The 20,062-nt window shown below is 42.3% G+C and overlaps 1 protein-coding gene across 1 annotated transcript; it reads left to right on the top strand.

Annotated features, from left to right (window-relative positions):
* The first annotated feature begins 7,525 nt into the window (after positions 1–7,525).
* SLC26A2 (solute carrier family 26 member 2) lies at positions 7,526–19,304 on the top strand. The gene is made up of 3 exons (XM_062587504.1): positions 7,526–7,585; positions 13,274–13,927; positions 16,289–19,304. The coding sequence occupies exons 2-3, from the start codon at positions 13,286–13,288 to the stop codon at positions 17,792–17,794; spliced, it is 2,148 nt and encodes a 715-aa protein (XP_062443488.1). The 5' UTR covers positions 7,526–7,585; positions 13,274–13,285; the 3' UTR covers positions 17,795–19,304.
* Positions 19,305–20,062: the final 758 nt, after the last annotated feature.

Raw genomic sequence — 20,062 nt, 5'->3', positions numbered from 1 at the left:
TCTGCCCACACCCACATATGGCACACAACTGACTCGCAGCAGAAAATGGCAAGCCATGGACAAGATCCATCCAGTGAACTTTGCTTATATCCTACAATTCTTCCGTACGGGTATGTGTGTGCCCTTGAAGAACCAACTGGTGATTTGAAGTGAGAGTTCAAGTGGGATTTGGGGAGCTGAGAATACAGTATGGGGATAGAAGAGAGAGGAGACTAGAGCAGGGCAAAAAGACCATTTCTGGGAATGAGAAAGGAGGGATCTGCTTCTAACCCACATGAGGCCTGCCTCTTCTCCTTTTATCCTGGTTTTCTGCTCCCAGGATGTTCAGTTATATGATTGAGAAACATCCTCATCATCTGACCACCACCGCAGTCTAGCTATATCCCTATCCTAGCTATATCTCCATAGCCTCAGATCAGACTGGGCCCAAAAGCCTTCTGTGCTGGTTGAGAAGGGCTGGGCTTAACGAGTTCCTCCTAAATGACTCTAAATAAGAGAATCCTTCACATTCTTCCATAGCCAAACTTCTTTTGCAGACAGCATTTCCAAATCTTCCTTATAACTGAGGGCTGAAGCCCACTCCTTCAGCCTCTGTAGAAGGGGATCTGGAGAATTAATGCAATGGCATATGATGCTTGATTCAGTCAGTAATCAGAGGATTGTGACCAGATGCAGCTATTGCTAACCTTATATCAAGAATTTAGTCTCAACTACCTGCCAAAGGCTCCTCACATGCCATCTTCTGCACAGAAAATACGCAACAGAGAAAAAATGTCAGACACAATCCCAGTAGAGCAAAAATAGTTTGCCTAGTGAGCTCACACCAGATGAATCATTTAAAATAAGACCACTTACGATAAAGAAAATAAAACTTGGCACATAAGGAATGAAACTCACTTAACATCACAAATGGCCTTTGGAAAAAAAAACAGCAAATGCATCCAGTCTTCTCAATGACTCACTGTTACAGCAATAGTACTAATGCCTGTGTCAAGTCCAGAGCTTTTCTTTTCATTATTTCCACAGCTTTGGTTTCTTTTGCCTCTTCTGAGGACTAGAAAGTGGAGAATTCTGGCCCTGGAGGAAAGCTGCTGTCTCCACTGCAGGGCCATATCTGGAGGCACAGTACAGCCAATGTACAATGAGCAACAAACACTGCACAGGTACCGTGCTCCAGCATAGCTCCTGGTGGTCTGATTCTGAGTCCATTTCTGCAAGGCAGATGGATTTTTCATCGTTCTGTTTTGCAAGTGTACTGGATTGGAGGGATGGATACAACTCTATTCTGCCACTAGTGGTAATCAATAAATAGCCAATTGTGGGAGTTAAAAATAATAACCTCAGCAAAACCCATCTTAGATTTAGTGCAATGTCTCTCTTCTTGGTTTAAATGGACACACCAAACTGTAATGGATCTGCAGCCTTTGGTCTGCTGCACGCATCAGTTGTCACCATAGCAGAAAGTGTGCGGCCAAATTTTGGGAGCTCAGCAGTAGCTCAAGGTGACTTTGCAAATATTCCCTAATGTTCCAAGCCAGCAGGACACAAAGGACAGCTGCTCTTAACCACTCAGATGAGGCAAAAGAAATGAGCCTGTCCCTCGGCACTTTTATTACCTAGGCTTCTCTCTGTCTGCCAGGTAGTTATTGCTTTCACCCCAGGCAAAGGGACAATGACCAGCCACAGCAGTTTAGTGCTGCTGCTGCAGCTATTACTGAACTGCTGCAAATCAGTACAGGCAGTAAGAGATTAACTCAGAGTATTATTTCAAGTAACTCCATTCCCCTATCTCAGGCATATTCTAAGTTGAGACATAGGAAATGTCAGCACTTCTGTATCCAATTCTGAAACACCAGTTTACCATTTCCCCACTGAAAATTGTGTTACAAAGACATATTCCTGTGCCTCCAGCCATAAGATGTTATAGGAGAACTGGAGTATTACTTTTCCCTCTCTTTAGCAGACTGAAAGAACAACTAGCTGCAGGATGGTGAGCAGTTCCTGCACTCCTGGACAGGGGGTCTCACCAGCATGTTTCTGGATATATGGCTCTCTCCTTGCTAGCAAGCAGCGCTCTCTCTTTTCTTTCTTTCTTTCTTTTTTTTTTTAACACCATTTCTGACACTGTTAGGGCAGCAATGATATTTTCCCCAGGGAGTATGAGGAACTAAATGACTTAATCTTTCCTTTAATGCTAACATTTGGCTCCTATAATTTCTGAGACCCTGCTTAAAAGTTCTATGACCTGTTTAGAGAAGGCTCATCCCAGAAACGGTTCCCATACATGACTAATTCTCGTGAATAGAGTCACATTCATGAGAGGCTGTCAGAAGTGTGAGGACAAGAAGACAGGAAGAAGATATTTCTGGAGCAGGCTGGGTTCAGATTGATCACGTCTTACTGAAGAGCTCTGCAGCCCTCACTAGGCAATTCTAATGCTGCCTTTGAAGCACTCATCACAGATAATACAATATCACAGTAAGATTGAAATGCTTACCACAATAAAACACAGAGTCAGTTTGATTTATTGATGAAAACAAAGATGATAATTGTCTGGATGGAACTTGCTTAGCAGCTAATTTGGATGGGAAAGTGTACATTGCTCTTCACTGCTAGGCTTATTGGACTAGAATTTGTGGCTGATTCAAAAATTTGCCAAAATAGAGCAAAAGGAGGTAGCTCTATTGTAGGATAAATTAATGTGGTCCAGAAGATAAGGACTTTGTAATTGCTGCTATATAGCAAAAGTAAAGGATTTCATTTTGGGTAGATTGGAAAATATATATTTTTTAATATTGCCGTAGGCTTACAGAGCTTTTGGATGAAAAGTAATATCTAGGAATGTAGATTTTCTGAGTTAAGATACTAAGCCAACAGTGCAGTTCTCTTTCCCCATACATTTGGCCTGCAATAGTATTAGCAAAGATATACTTCTCTGAATTTGAGACTAGTCATATTTTTGATATTGCATATAATGACCTTGGGGTGGTAAAGACACACAAAAGATTAGATGAAACCAATGTAAGAAAATATATTAGAGTCCAATGATTATTTAACTAAGCCTTCTATCTTGCAGGAGTAAGTTCAAAATTTTAACAGCTAGTTAGCTTTTGATTCTAGGACACAATATTGGACTATGGCATATATTGAAGAGCGTAATAATTCTGTACAGATACTTGTATAGAACACTCGCTTACTTGTTATCAATACAACTGTGAGATATGTAGTCATGAGATATGCACAGAGCTTATTTCCTTTTGGTATCTTTATGGCTAAAGTATTTTGATTACCTAAGGACTCTGATTCATTGCAGCTTTGATTATTTATTATGCTCTTTTCCCTTTACCTGCTTCATTTTTATTTGGCATTTGTCTCATCTTTGATAGAAATCTTTAAAGGGCAGAGAGTGATCTACTTGATTTTATGGTTCTTTCTTGCTTCTGCCAAGCATTGCATGATGTGGCTGAATCTATAATCAAATGCATAAATAAAATACTTTTCAAAAGCTAGGACATGCATCTTTCTACTTAGTCTGATAGATTTTCAAAATAAGGCAGACATGCCATATCTAGACCTTTATGTGTCCGGCATTGGGGTCTTCTATGACCAGCAGGTTAAACATCAAACTCCAGAGGTATCACTTTGATTTTGCACACAGGAAAATATGGGATATCTTGAGGAAAAATGCTGTAAGTCCTCTGGCAGCTCCCCAACATGGCTCAAGTTCAAGAAGCTCAGGGTAGCTTAAAGTTTCTTCTGTTTTGTCCTTATTTTTCTTTACATTAACGCTTAGTAAAATGCCATCAGTATGGCTGCATTCAGTGAATGCTGAATTAAAGAGTGTATCTGCAGCAAAAGAGTTCCATGCTTGAGAGCCTAGAGACCCATGACCAAACACTGGGATTTTGGTATGTAGTCTCTTCATTTCAGCTCTTGGTGCTTAATCAGGTGCTTAATCAGCACAAGACCATGCTGCTAGTCCTCCCCCTAGTTTGGCTAGAACCTTATAGCTTTCTCATTATAAGAACCTCCTGGAAATTAATAGAGTACAATTTGACATGTTTGCCTGATGGAGTCCCCTCACTAGAGGCAGGGCAGTGTCTCCTGAACCAGTGCTCACTGTCTGTGCAATCAGGCAGCAACAGGAGAGGAGAGGTTGAGCCCTGCTACTGGAATTTCCCACTCACTGCTACATTAATCAGATCCATCAAGCTAGTGGTGAAGGAAAAGCAAGGACTCACCAAAGAGAGCAGAACATGGGGCAGCTGGAAGCTGTCTTTTAATTCTGGTTTGCCTCTCATAAGAAACACTAGCCTTCCTTTCCTTGTCAGTGACTATACAAGCTGTCCGAGCAGGGAGGCAGGTTTGTATCAGCTCTGAGAAGGCGATAGTGATCTGTCTCTCTGGGCAACAAGTTAGACAATTCCCAGTTTCTCCAAATTTTATGCAACATTTTGCAAGTCCAGGCCCAAATCTGAAGGGATGCCAATTGTACAAGCAATGCAGGAGAAGGAGGGAGAGAGAAAAGAACACATTTTTAGCTGCTTTTAGTACTGCCCACCTCTCCTGTAAAGATGCTATATAGCTACTAGGACATGACACAGTCTCCTAGAGCTGAAACAGCTAGCTGGGCTGTAGTAGGAAAATCCTGCAGAAAGCAGCAGGAGTTTCCTTACATATGATCTGGAGTTGGTGGACCAGGCAAAAGCCTGCTTACTGACATTTCTGAGCTTCAAAGCTCAAACTGGAGAAAGCTAGTGACAGCAAATAAGTGGTTTTACTGACTTCACTCTTAAGAATCCAGTTAGGTGGTCAGAAAAGACCAGGAGGACAGTGTGCCTGCTGATGCCTTTCATGCCAAAGAATAAGTAGATGGCCTAACAGGGCAAAGAACTAGGGAAAATCAGCGGGTCCGTGGGTGTGTTTATCTGCTGAGTGATAAACCAGAGCTGGAAGTGTGGAGAGAACCAGGGAGAGCTGTTGCACAGTGTGGTTATTGCAGGTCCAGAAAGAGAAGGTAAAACCTTCACATGCAGCCAGAAGAGCTCTTTGTGAGCACCACTGGAAAAAACAGGACCACGTGAAAGCTGCCGGACTAAAGGAATGGAGGAAGTGCTTCAAGACCGAGAGGCGATGCAGTAACAATATTCAAGGGCAAGGGGTGCCTGAGGATCATGTACATGATGGAACACAATGGAGGTTTTGTGTCGAGTTTTTTTTAAGATTAAAAGATGGTGAGAAACTGCTCTCTCTGTGAATTTGCTATCATAAAAATGATGGAGAAACCTGGAGAAATAGAGGCAGCAGGTTTGGCATATGACCTAAGCGAGACGGGCAGGTGGCACATGTTAATGATTTTATATCAGCAAATCTCAGATTACAGTTCCTTGGCATGAGATTTTGGAGGATGAGAAATCTAGAGCCATTTTTTTTCCAGGGCCAAAGGTTCTTTTAGCACAGAAATACATTAACTTTAGAACTTGATAGCATATGGAGCTCAGGAAGGGAAGAGCAGAGAAACTAGAGGCTAAATGATTTACTTGTCTTAAATATTTACTTGGGTTCCCCCCCACACACACACCTTTTCTGAAAATCAGTGTACAGTGAAAAGAAAAAAAAACAATAGTAACAGTCATCCAGGAAAAAAAATGCTTGTTTTTTTCTTTAGTATCATTTTCCTTATTTGCATTCCAAGAAAATATTGCCTCCTTGTTTCTTTCAAGATGACATAGTGTATTTGATGAGCCAAATTGTTCCACAGCCAATACCTCTAGAAAGACAATGAAAAGCCTGTTTTGTGTCTCTACACAAAAGGCCATCTCATAATGCCTTTATAATAGACATCCCTCCTCACAAGGATTAACTCTGCTAGTGTTGGAGTCACCATATACTTCAAACTCAGTTCAAACTCCCTAGGAAACCGCTGAAATTATTGGCAATTTAGAGCTCTTAATGCCTTTGACACTGGGGAAGGAGAGAGGGAGGTAGCTCTTTGTATCTGAGCTGTTGAATGAAGATACTCTTTCATAACTCATCATGACAGGACATTAAACATTTCTAAACATTAAACTACTCGACTTTCCAAGGAAATAAATCAGTATAACTTGCTTTTATTTATGCTTAGCTTGATGGTGCAAAGCTAACAGGACACCTTTTTTCTTTCCTTTGCAACTCCCAACTTTTAGGTACCATTCATACTTAGTTAAAACCTTGGGGAGAGGATAAATTACTATTTGAATCAATAGAATTACAGCCCTTAAATACAAGATTTTTAGCATTCTCAGAACACCACAAGATATGGACATGGAGTCTACTGCCTTGGAATTAGCATCATTTTCTCCAGTACTCATGCACCATTTGGCAGCTCAAGGTTCCATTTGAAATGCAAATATTAGGCAAAGTCCAGTTTCAGAAACTGTATGCTTTTCCATGCAAACAAGGGAGGAAAGGTACATGGGGCTGGGTACAGCTCGTCTGAGCTTGACCCTGCATTCCAAAGGAATAAAAAAAAGAGTACTGAACGTTTGACTGAAAAGCTAGTATTTTTGAATAGCTAATTTGTCAGAGATCCTGTATTCTTCACATTTGGAAGTGTTTCCAGATGGATCCAGATATTGAAGTAAACACTGCTGAAGGATTTTAAAGGACTGGCTATTTTCATGAACACCAGTGGTATCCTAATGCAAAATGAGGCCATTTTTCTTCAAGAAATTGTTAAAGTATCCTGCACTGTGAGAGCCATCAAGTTTTACATCATTTTGCCTGATAGTTACTAACACATCATTCACCTTTCAACTTAAAAGAGTTAGTGTAGTTTAATTAGCTAGAACTTGGATTCTTCGCTACGGTCCTTTTGGCTTGGCTGTTATTTTTTGTGGTAAGGATGAGAATAAGAGAGTCACTCTTTGCACCAGACTTTTTTCAGGCCTCTCGTAATATGGAACTCACATGGAACAAAATAGAAAGTAAAAACTGAAGCGTGACTAGCGTCTTTGCAGTGGAAAAAGCCTCTAAGTAAAAGCACAGACATGGGTAACGCCTCGCATCGACGGCGAAGCACGAAGCCAGCTCGCCCGAGTACCTCTCCCCTCCTCCAGGCCTTCTCCTCGAGGCCCGGCGCGACGGGCCCCGCTGGCCAGACCGCGCTTCTGGGGGGGGAGGGTGTACAGCTACGGGACCGGCCTCGCCGAGCTCACGGTTCCGGCTCCGATTAGCTGCTTTCGCCCGCCGCCCGGGAGCTGCTGCCGAGACCCGGCCGGCCCCGGGCCCGGAACAACACCACAACCCGGCCCCGCGGCCCGCGCCGGCCTCGCGGCCCGGCCCTCGCCGGCGGAATGGGGGCGGCGCGGCGCGGCGGGGCGGCCCCGCCCGGCCCTCCTCCGGCCCCGGCCCCGGCCCTCCTCCGGCCCCGGCCCCGCCCGGCCCTCCGCCGGCCCCGGCCCTCCTCCGGCCCCAGCCCCGGCCCCGGCGCCGCGGCCGGCAGCGCGGGGAGGCGGGCGGGGGCGAGGCGCGGGGCCGGGCCGGGTCGGCGCTGCCGGGAGCCGCGCCGCGCCGCGCCGGCCTCGCCCGCGCTCTGCCCGCAGCGGTGAGTGGGCGCCGCGGCGGGGGCGAGGGGGAGCGCGAGCCGGGGGCGGGCGGACAGGGGAGGGGGCGGGCGGGCTGCGCTAACAGGAAGAGAAACGGGCGGCGCGGAGCGCGGCCGGAGGGCAGCGCCGGCTCCGAGGGGAGGCGGGGGCGCCCGTGCGACGCGGGGACGGCTCCTTCTAACGAGAGCCCTGTCCAAAGCGGAGAGGATGGAAGCGGGTTTTGCGGAGGAGCGGCGCGGTGATCTCCCTTTCGCTGCCCTGGGAGCTTGAAGGTTTGCTGGCTTCCAAAGTCATACGTGCGCTCAGCAAAAATCTGTGATCACAGGAGTGTGAAAAAACCCGTGTGGGTTACTGCTTGCGCCGTGTTCTTCCTGAGGATTTTCAGTTAAAAAGGGATCAGCCGGTCGTCCCTCGCTGAGGGCAAACACGAGGCGTCTGTGCGAGGCGCTCCTTTGGGTGCGGCGGGCGCGGGGCTCCGCCGTGCCGGTGCGGCCCGCCACAGCTGCTCCTCTGCTCCGGCCGCCGGGCTGGCAGCAGCCCTCGGAGGACCGGCTCGGCGGTGGCGTCGACCGCCGGGAACGTGCCGGGGCCGCGCCAGCGCGGGGCGCGAAACCTGGGCGTGAACGCGTCGGGGGGTCCCAGCGCGGGGATGAACGCGGAAAATGCTCCCCAGAAAACCCGCTGAAACAGGCTGGGCTTGGATGAAAGCTGCTGGAGCGGGAGACTGCCGTCCGTTACCTTCGAAACAGGTCCACTGCGCGCGGGGCAGCGCGAGTGGCGCCTTTTGACGCTGGGTGTGCAGCTGCTTTTCAGAGATGAGCCAACTTTCCTAGAAGACCGAGTTACTGACTGGAGCTGCTGGCTTCCCCGAGAGCTCCCGTAAGAGGGGGCCGCGCGGGGGTCCGGGCCGTGTGGGACCAACTGGCGGCAGCCCCGCTCCTCAGGAGAGCCAGCATTTGAAGTAGGAAGAAATCTAACACGATATGCAAGCAGGGATTTATTATTTGTCTTTCAGTACTGGGTGGCAGTGCAGGGTTTTTTCCACATGAGTTAATGTTTGATGATTATTGTGCAGGTATCTCAGTTTTCGAGTGTATTGCTTTAATGTGGTATTTAACATATGTCTTTTATGGTTCTCGGAAAGATTTCAGTAGAGCAGTTCATGTGATTTTCAGTTTCTTGTTGAAATCCGTGCTTATAATTTGAACACCTTGTTGGAGAATGTTAAGGATTTTATCAAAAACCAGAATTTTATAATATGATGCTATTCAAGTGGCTATCTCAGTGTTATCATGGCAGTATTGAATTTCCTTACTGCTCCCCAGTGATTAATAGATTATTCAGTAAAGGGTAGGGCTTTTGTCCAAAAAGAGTAAGTGCAAAGATTTAGTTACCAAAAGTTGTGTTATTCTTTCTTTTTTTTTCCCATTTTTGCTTTTATTTTGTTTCTACTCCTTACGTGCTCATGACCTAAGTTAAACTTGTAATATGGCATTTCATCACTCACGTGAGCTTCACAGTCCATTTTCTTACTGTCAAGGTGACTGTGTTCTGGGGCAGAGAATGGAAATCCAAGCCAGCAAGAGCCTGTGCTGCAGTTGGTGTTTCCAGTAAGGCAGCCATTAGATTCTGGTTAACCTCTAACATGTAACCAGATTAGTAGGAGGCCCAGGTGGGATCCAGAAGTATTCTGTAAAAGTCCACAGGTCTCAAGAATGCAGTACTTCCCCATATCTGATATTATAGCTGTTGCTTGATAAACCTTACAGGTTTTGGAATTGGAGATTTCTTCAGTTCTGCTTTTTTTTTTTTTTTTTTTTTTTTTTTTTTTTTCATATCATATATAAAGTTTTTGTGGCAGTCAGACACTTCCTGAAGATGTTACTCAGGCCAAAAGAAGCTGGTAAAGGTGAATTCTAGATACACAAATTTGGTTGTGTGAAAATAGCAGCTTTCAAAGCAAATAAACATAGGAGGTCCTTTTCCAAAATTAAATATGCTAGGATAAATATCCTTCAGTATGCTGAACCAAAGGGCTTCTGTCTTTTTTCCCTCCTTTTTTTTAAAAAAAACAGAATCCAGTTTCACTCAGCAAGCTGAATGATTAAAAAATAATATATTGCAATACTTTCAGGCAGAAAAAGGTAAAATAGCTGTTGAAAATAGTGTCATTTATCTTAGAGTCCTTACACTGTGAGAGGCAATGACTGTGTGATGAAAGGCCCTTTTCACACCACATAGAGAAGGCTATTTTGCAGGTGAAAACAAAGATCCAGTATATGTCCACAGCTTACTAGCCAAAAGATTTTCAATTAGAACATTTTTCTACTGTCTAGACACAACCAAAAAACCCAGGTGTCATCTAGTATGCAGACATTTTATGACACTACACAGAACTGAACTGATCTGGATTTTGGGTTTGAGTTTCCTGAGAGATTACGAGTAACTTTCAGGTTTTGGTGAGCTGTCTAGAACTCATGGATGAGGAAGAGAGGAATCAGAAGAATTTTCATTACTAAAATCTCAGAAAATGGATTCATTTAAGTAACTTGCTACACATAGGGTGTTTTTTTTTCCTTCCAGCTTTTACAGTATTGATTTGATAAGCTTTGGATGAAAGGATTCTTGATTTGTAACTGTGTGCTTGCAAAATGATTAAAACTAAACAAATATAAATATAGACTATGCATGCACTGTATACTATAGACACACACTCTCATATGCCATATGCAGTTTATCCTCACTAGGTAGTATTTGCTTTTTATGTATGTGCTATAAATAATCCTCCCCAAGTGGGACTTTGCAGTATCATAAGGGTGGGTGGTATCAGTTGTCTGCAATATAGGGACGAGTGTTGGGAGTCTGCATTTTCCTCTAACCTTGATCCTTGTGTTCTCTTGGGTAAGTAACTTCTTGCTATGTACATTTCCTGATTGTAAGATAAAGATCATAATTCTTCATGTAGCTGTTCTGAGTCTGTAATTATTCTGAAGCATGTAAAGGATCCTGGATTGGAAGGTATTGGCGAAGGAAAGTGTGTCATTATAAGGCATATATAGGTGTGTGAATATAGCCTTCTGCCCGTGCGGAATTACTTTTAAGATAGAAGCTTGGAATAATTAAGGACTCAGATAAACAACACTGAAGCTTTCTTCTCCTTCGTTCTGTTTTACTAGGTGATTGACTTGTATAAAAAAGAGCAAATAAGGAGACAAATAAAAATTTACTCCTAAAACTGTAAATGAAATACAGTTCTGGGTAGACTAATACGTGGATCCAGAACTCATGGTTTACTAAATTATAAGGACCAGGACCAAAAAAAGAACATAGACACCAGAAATACTGGGCAGTGTGGGTCAGTTTCCCCCAGCATGTAAGGGAGCATGGGTTATGCTAACAGGAAGGCTGTACAGACCTGAGCTTGGGCAGCAAATCCATCCCTGCTGGTGCTGTGGTGTTATCTACAATTTTGTGCCAGGGTGGTCTCTGTTCAAAACACCAGTCCTTTTCAGTAGCAGTCCAGTGGCAGAGCTAGTGAAGAGTGAGCTGGCTTATAGGACCTTAACCACCAGAAAAAGACTTGCTGTCTCTGGGTTTGTAGTGAATGAAAACACCTTTTTGGAGACCCAGAGTGGAGCAGGAGCTAAGATAAAGAATGCCTGTCTGTAATATTTCTGTAGACTGTACACATACATACTGTGTGTTGACTTTAGAGAGCCCTCTACAAGCTGTAGCTTGGTAGCATAGTACTGGGAATGCACTCACTGAGAGCACCCAGCACCTCATGTTCCTGTTTCCTGTAACAGATCCAACCTGTGCAGAATAGCAAGAAGAAATGGCTTACTGACCCAGTTCAATACGATTGTCAAGTCCAACAGGCTTTTGTTACAATCAAACAGGTACCTCAGGTTTGAACTCCTGGCAAACTTTGGCAGTGACTGCAAAACAGAGACTCTAAATTAGAGAAGTGTGCTACAGCGCAAGGTGAAAGAAATGCACTAGTAAGGTTATATTGCTTTCTAGTTGGAAGAATATTGTAGAAATAGCCAGCCAGTCTAAACATGAAATATTGCAGCTGCTTCTATTCTCACATGGGTTAGTCTGCTATATTTAGTATCATATGTTTAGACTGTTTTAAGACAGTAGCTCCTTTGGTTGTGTTTTCATTCTGACTTGAAGAACTGAAGACAGTTCATCTCTTGTCTGAACTAAAACGCTGTTAGAGACATGACTGTCTGTAAACCATTGCATAAGCCTGGTGCACTGCACTTTGGCCACCTCCCTATGACAGTGTTCAAACTTAGAAGGCAGAATAGAAATTATGCATTGGTCAACTGGTGCAAGGTCTAATAGAAGTCATTTGTCCTCTATGTAACTCTGCAGACCAATATCCTGTGATGGACTGTAGATTCATACTGAAGTAATAGTAGCAGTGAATATTCTATAGCTACTTGAGAAATGTTAAATGAACAAATTTTGAGAGGGAGCCTTTGGTGGAATTCTCATCATGGCTTGCTCATATACAGATTTGGCAATTAATTCACTAGTAGACAGTGCATAGAATATTAGTTTTGTTGATGTTTGCGCTGCACCAGAGAAGGTGTAATTACTAGATAAATACTGTGTTGCTATTAGTGCTCAATGAATGCAAAGGCAACGTTCAATATAAAGGCTAGGACGTAGGCTCTTTGGAGTTCAGCTGCTATCTATTTGGCTAGTGAGTCCACTGTTGCAGCAAACAAGTGCCCTTCTGGCTGAATTTTAGCATCTTTAACATACTACTGTTAATAGGGATTATAGCTGAAAGGGAGTTTTCTGGAGTGTTCTAGATTTTTTTCTGGAAACTGAAAGTGCTGTACGAATGCTTGTAAGTGCTGTTGATATCTTCAATCTCATTAGGGCTTGTCTCATCAAGCCTTTGCTCCTTCACATTCAGGCAGTATATTCCTATTATTAATTGTGCTTCGGTATGATCACATTGTTTTCCTGCATGTAGATGGCCTATACTAGAGCACATGTTCTAGCAGAAATGTGCTGCCTACCTTACATAATCCCTTTTAATGTGCCTTCTACTTTTTTGTATTTTTTAGGATGGACGTTATTTACTTGAAATCTGACTTCTAAAAAGTATGGAGAATGTTCCTGCATTATATCATTAGTAGAAATAAAGCCTGTGTGTAAAGATTACAGCTTCTTAGGTAACAAAGAAGTCTTTACGATATTTGGTATAACCACTGCATTTGAAAGAATATATAAATAAGATTTAGACTACGCTGTACAATGCTAGAAATGTACTAGTTGTAGTAATTTTCAGCAGCTGAAGTTACTTTTGGACTACAATAAATGTTCTGCCTGTTTTTGTATGGTAGAACAGACTGCAAATAGTCGGTGATTTTATCAAGGAAGGCTCTCTGAGAGACATTGCTCTTGCATTCTTTCCCATTTCACTACATTACCAGCAGCAGGTTTATTCTACATAATACAAGCTCCTCTGTCTTATGGCAGGTGATTTCTTGCTGAACTGGGTTGTAATGGGGAGGCTCTTTCCAAGTGTGCCTGGAAGTTGCTTTGTCTGTGATTATATAACTCTTTTAGCTCTTACTTTTCATAAATACAGAATTTAATCCATTAAAAAAGTCTGAAATAGCACATTTATTTATGATAATGTTCCTTCTTTGTTTTGTAAGGGAGTCTTCAAGATGGCAGCAGTGGTAGAATTCAACAACGTCCATTCAGTGACTGAAATGCCTGAAGAAGATGATGCTAAACATAGTTTTCATCACAGAATGTTCTTGGAACCTCAAGAGAAGAAGAGGAACATGAAGGCTCTGGTGGTTAAGCAAGCAAAGAAAACTTGTAGCTGCACTCCAGACAAAGTTAAAGACTGTGTTTTCAATCTCCTTCCTGTCTTGCAATGGCTTCCCAAATACAAACTGAGAGAGTGTCTACTGGGAGACATAATGTCTGGTCTGATTGTGGGGATTTTGCTAGTCCCACAGTCAATTGCGTATTCTCTCCTGGCTGGACAGGAGCCTATTTATGGCCTTTATACATCATTTTTTGCAAGTATTATTTATTTCATATTTGGGACCTCCCGCCACATCTCAGTTGGCATCTTTGGTGTGCTTTGTCTGATGGTGGGACAAGTGGTGGACCGTGAGATACAGAGAGCAGGCTATGACTTAGAGCCTGCTGCTCTTAGTGTCCATGCAGATACGGTAACATATGTAAACACCACCATTTCTTCTGTGAATCAGACATCACGTCAGCCATTCTGTGATAAAAGCTGCTATGCAATTACCGTGGGAGCCACCATGACCTTCATAGCTGGAGTTTATCAGGTAAGAGGAGATGGGCACACAGTTATTCTGTGGAAGTACTTTTCATTCTTCTTCGAGTGATTGTCCATATGAACAGACTGCTGGGTTTGCACATGTTCTTAACCTGCATCCCATGGGAATGGACACATGGAAAATGGGAGGACCCCAGTTACTTTGGTGAAAGAAACACCTCTTTCTCCTCTCCTTAAATAGTCATAGCTATTTACTTAAAGCTGCAGAATGTGCATACAGGATGATGTTGCAGCTTTTAAAAGCATTCTGTGCTTGTTACTCTGTTACTCTGTTGTGGACTGTAAGGACCATTACAGAGCATTGCCAGACAATGCTTGTTGCTCCCGTAATAACATCTTCCTAACTCTAGCCTGAAACCTTTTTTTTATTGGCTTGAGGCAAAATGTGGTGTGTCAACTTTCAATTTGTGACTTTGGTGATCTGGCTTTTTTTAAATCAAAAATAATCCGAACTGCAATACTACCTCCAGTTTCCTTTTAGTTAGTGCTCTTACACTGTACTTGTAAAGCTTGGCTGTTTGCTCACTGAAAGCCAGAACAAAGCCATTGTTTGAAAAAGATACTATTGAGAGAATAAAATACATTTGAAATAAAACTGGTCATTATTACCATATTGAATATATCATTAAATAATATTTTACCAGTCCTTCTGTGTTTACTTCCAAGAGTTCACTGCTTATTTGCTGAAAGTAAAGTAGGCATCTGTGTTTTTAGAGTGTCATGCATTAACCAAGAGGAATTTAATTTTAACAATACATCCGGGCTGTGATATTTCAGTTCAGTGGTTCACATTCGTTTGTTTCTACAATGACATCGTAGTGTTATCTATTCAGATTGTAGAGGAGAGGAAAAGGAAATGTATCTGTGATACTCAAACATTATTTTTAGACACAACCTAGGACTTTATTTTGTGCTGCAAGTTAGTGTTGAGTAATTTCAGTTATATTCTGGAACTCCTGACCTAGAATGGAGGTTGTGTTTCATCACTGTAGGATGTAAAGAGTTTTGGAGTTGTGAATTACACTTAATATTCTTTGCAAGCAGAATTAAGTTTTTAAAATTAGGAAGTCAGGTTATTTCATCTTCAGTCACTCTGAATATCACACATAGACTTACTGTCTTTCTGGCTGCCAGCCTATAGATCTTCATGCACTCAATTTTTTTTAATTGGAAATCCCAACCAAAATTGCATTCACTCTGTATCAGAAACTTTCCAGTCAAATAGTAAAAAAAAGCTTGCTCACCCCAGTTGCCTATACCCTAACTAAGAGTATTATTGTTAATATTTTTTTACAGCCAAGAAAAATTTGAATTAACTGAGTTGTCAGGGCTATGTGGGAGCCTTTATTAGGGTTTGAAGCTGAGCCTTTGTCTAGTTACTCCAGGCTCTAAACTTGCCTTCTCTTCAGTAGTGTTTTGCAAGTTCTTAGGAAGTTTCCGATAATGATTCTAACTTTTTTCTTTATTTTGCCTTAACTACCTAATGGAATATATCAAAGTGACGCTAATTAAAGTTTAATAACTTTAAGTTTTGGCCTGAAGCCTTCAGATGACAGTGTAGACAGCCCAGCTGGCCAGCTCAGAGAATTAAAGAGTTTTTAGATACTCTGTCCTAAGGCAGTTTGTGTTCCATTTAGCATGAAGGTTGTTGGGGAGGAAGGGACATTTACCAGATATGAAAAGGCATCTGTAGGGTAGGTATCCATAAAGCCAGTCATGACCTTGGAAGAGCATCAAAGATTTGTCTATTTAACGTAATAGAAATTAATGGCAAGGCACTTAAAAAATTTGTGTTTATTTATAATCTACATCACAAGAATTTGTAGCACGTATACTTTCTGAATCAGATAAACCAAGCTTTATGCAGTGCAAACAGGAACTATTAAGAGCTTTATTTTATTGCAGGTTGTGGACTCAAGTGCAAGACAGTCAAAAGCCTAGGTTCTGGAACCCTGCAAGGTTCATGGAGATTGTAACAACTGGGGAGAGAAATAGCAAAACTAACCAACATTTCAAAGCTTTTTTTCCCTGTGTTTCTTTTTTTTTGCCAGTCAAGGGAACTAGAAGCTATTATTAACAGTTGAACCGATGAGCAAACTATAAACACTAGTTCAGAGTATGAAGACTTCTTAAAAAAAAAAAGAAAAGCCTGCTCAGTATTACAAATGCGTTTTAGTCTGATGCACTAGGAGCAGCTGAAAGCTGGAGCTTTTCAATGTTCAAACTACTCCTTGTCCTCCAAGGCCATCTATGTTTTTTTTTTTGTTATCTCATCTCCATCAGAACCTCACAATGATGACATCTATAAGATTTGTATTGTAATCCATTGTGTGTGATTGATTCCTTTCAGGTGGCCATGGGTTTCTTTCAAGTGGGCTTTGTCTCAGTGTACCTCTCCGATTCATTGCTCAGCGGATTTGTCACAGGTGCCTCCTTTACTATCCTAACCTCACAAGCCAAGTATCTCCTGGGCGTAGACATTCCACGGAGCAGTGGCATTGGCTCCGTTGTAACCACATGGATAAACATCTTCAGAAACATACACAAGACCAACATTTGTGATCTCATCACCAGCTTCTTATGTTTTCTTGTTCTCATCCCAACCAAAGAGCTTAACGAACACTTCAAATCCAGGCTCAGGGCTCCAGTACCAGTTGAATTATTTGTGGTTGTGGTAGCTACTTTGGCGTCTCACTTTGGGAAGCTAAGAGAGAATTATGACTCAAGTGTTGCTGGACACATTCCAACAGGGTTTCTCCCTCCTCGCCCTCCAGACTGGAACCTGATTCCTAATGTGGCTTTGGACGCTCTCCCTATAGCTATTATTGGCTTTGCCATCACTGTCTCCCTCTCAGAGATGTTTGCCAAGAAGCACGGTTACACTGTGAAGGCCAATCAAGAGATGTTTGCCATTGGCTTCTGCAACATAATTCCTTCTTTCTTTCATTGCTTTACAACAAGTGCAGCTCTTGCCAAGACTCTTGTCAAAGAGTCCACAGGTTGTAGGACGCAGATATCTGGCACGGTGACTGCTTTGGTCATCCTATTAGTCCTTCTTGTGATTGCACCTTTATTTTATTCCCTTCAGAAATGTGTCCTTGCTGTCATAACCATTGTAAACCTCAGAGGAGCCCTGCGGAAGTTCAAGGACCTGCCCAAAATGTGGCATTTGAGCAAAGTGGACACAGTGATCTGGCTAGTTACTATGGCATCCTCTGCACTCATCAGTACTGAGATTGGTCTTTTGATTGGTGTTTGCTTTTCTATGCTCTGTGTCATTTTTCGAACTCAGAGACCGGAGGCACCACTGCTTGGCTGGGTGGCAGAGTCTGAAACATATGAATCCTTGTCTGCTTACAAGAACTTGCAAACCAAGCCAGGCATCATAGTGTTTCGTTTTGAAGCGCCCCTCTACTACATCAACAAAGAATGCTTTAAATCCACCCTATATAAGCAAACTGGAGTTAACCCGGTCTGGGTGAAGGCAGCAAAGAAGAAGGCAGCAAAGAGAATGCTTAGAGAGAAAGACGAGGATTCTGGTGGCAAACCGAACAGCATCTCAGAGGGACTCGTCTCTGAACCCCTGGGGTTTCACACAATAGTGATTGACTGTTGTGCAATACAGTTCCTGGATACAGCAGGAATACGTACGCTCAAGGAGGTCTGCAAGGATTACAGAGAGATAGATGTCCAGGTGCTACTGGCCCAGTGCAATCCTTCTGTGAGGAGTTCTCTGATTCGGGGAGAATTTTTTAAAGAAGGGGAGGACCACCTTCTCTTCCACAGTGTGCACCAGGCTGTGGACTTTGCACTGGGTACACAGGAGCACAACAGGAGCTGTGCTTCTAAAAACTAGTTGTGGGATGGCAGCAATCATGAATGGTTCCCCCCACACAATGGGTGTGGGTTGGTATGTTTGTATATGCATTATGTTTGCACTCAGACAGATAAAAAGAGGCGGAGTTGTTGTTAATGCAGTGGTTACTGCCAGAGTGTTCTGATGCTTTAACTTATGTGTCTAGTGATTCAGTAGGTGGTACTAAATGAAATTCTTAACTTTATCATGGCCTATCTGTGAACCTAAGAGTTTACATACATATGTTCATCTCATTTCTTTTCTCTCTTGAACTTTCCATGTCCGAACTGCCCCCTGAGTTTAGATCATCAGCACTGAGATCTTTATCACAACCCTGTCTTTCTGCCAGGGACTTGATTTTGAAGCTGTCCAGCCTTTTTGGCTAATTGTATAATATGCAGCAGTTCATTTCTTGTCCCTAGTTCTGGTGATACGCTTCCACGTGATCACACCCTCATATTGTCTGAGGAATTACTGACAGGGACTGTTTGCTCTGGAGTGATCAGTTAGTGATTTTATAGCCTCTTTAATTTTGGAACAGATCAATAAAATTTAAAAATGGAGCAACAAGTGTTAAAGAATCGCTTATAACCACCTATTACCTCTAGATACTTTGTCATTGTCTTCCCATAGTATAATGCAGCCAGATGCAGGGGGCATAGTTATCTAATTTCTACATGTGTCTTTACATGCCAGGAAAATTTGCCTCTTTAGCTTGAATTCCTTTGGATAGTCTGGACTGAATTTTATTCAGAGATGATTTAGAAGTCTGATTTATGGTTAATCATTTGTTTTCCTCGTATTTAGGATCTGTGTAGAACTGCGGATGTTAGATACGGAAAATCTCTTAATTCTTGAATTTCAGCACGAGACAGCCCCTTGCAGCCGTTTTTAAATGCCGGTAGACAGAAGCATAGGCACCAAAATGTAAAAGACCTAAAAGACTATTCAGCCTCTCTCTAAATTTGTCAATGTCACACAGATTTCATGTGTTGTTGAATACAAATGTTGTTGAACATAAAGCCTTTATACATACCTAGTCATGATCTTTATGTAATTGGGATGACATGCCAAGAAATACAGCCATTAGAAAGACGGCCAGAGAAAATTCTGCAGCTGAAAGTTATTTCACCGTATTAATGTAAATAAAAATTTCTACCTTGTTTTTAAGTTACCCAGACCAATGAAGAAAGCCTGTTTTTCATGCTAAAGTACAAGCACTGGTTAGGAAGAGGTTCTTTAATAGCAATAACATACAATTATGAAGGGAGAATTGAAGGGTTAAATTTTTTTTACTTAGTATTAGCTATATGTAGCCCGTAGTACATACTTGGAAGATGATGGTTCTTCCAGAGAAATTTTCAGTCTGACTCACCGGTTCTTCATGGCTTTTAAAAGGGAAAAGGTGTGGTGTACAAACAATATTGTTATCCTTAATAGATCAAAAATCTTCAGGCAGGCAAATCTTCATCGAGAAAGTGATAAAATGAAATATTAATCATGAAACACTTTCTAGATAGAATTATGTTTTGAATTTTTTTTTTTTTTTTTTTTGAGCTGGAGCTGGTAGCTTTTCCCTACTTTCTATGAAAGCTGAAATGGTCATGCATGATTTCACTGTAGGAGTTAGGACCTCAAGAAGAGCAATAGATAGCAGAAAGGTGAATCCTAGAACTTGGCAATCTTTATATGTTAGCTTGAAATTGCTACATTTTCTAGGGCATCATAGAAGCAAATAGAAGAAATATTGGGGAGCAGGGAGGGTGGCTTTAGCAAATACTAAGAAGATAACTGAGACTTCCTGAATTACGTGAATTATGTTGTCGCTTTGCAAGAGGAAATGACAGATCTCCAAATATCAGAGAAAAGTGAAGCTTCCACAGAATTCAGAAACCTAAATATTTTTCTTTCTCAGCCTGAAGGCATGTTTGCACAAGGAAATGAATCTGAAATAGCGACTGCTGGTTTTTGTCCGTTCTGCAGTAACTTCCTGTGCCAACTTTTTTATTCTGTGCTAATGCAGTTTGACTAATTGTAATTACCGGTTTAGTATTACCGAGGTGGATTAATCTAAGCCATATAAAAGCAATTAGTGTGTTTGAGAATGCCTACCTAGGGAGTGAATGCAGTCTAGATATTAGGATTTAGTCCTCATCCAATTTGCTTTGTGTTCTCTTCCCGCTCAGAGTCCCTGGACCAATGTCAAGAGGGAGCAGCCATATCCTTGGCAGCAGGTACTGCCAGGTTCCTGCTTCGGGCAGGCTCGTG

This window comes from Rhea pennata, chromosome 14, assembly GCF_028389875.1.
Source record: "Rhea pennata isolate bPtePen1 chromosome 14, bPtePen1.pri, whole genome shotgun sequence".
Lineage (NCBI taxonomy): Eukaryota > Metazoa > Chordata > Aves > Rheiformes > Rheidae > Rhea > Rhea pennata.
This window is presented reverse-complemented; position numbering and strand designations above follow the sequence as displayed.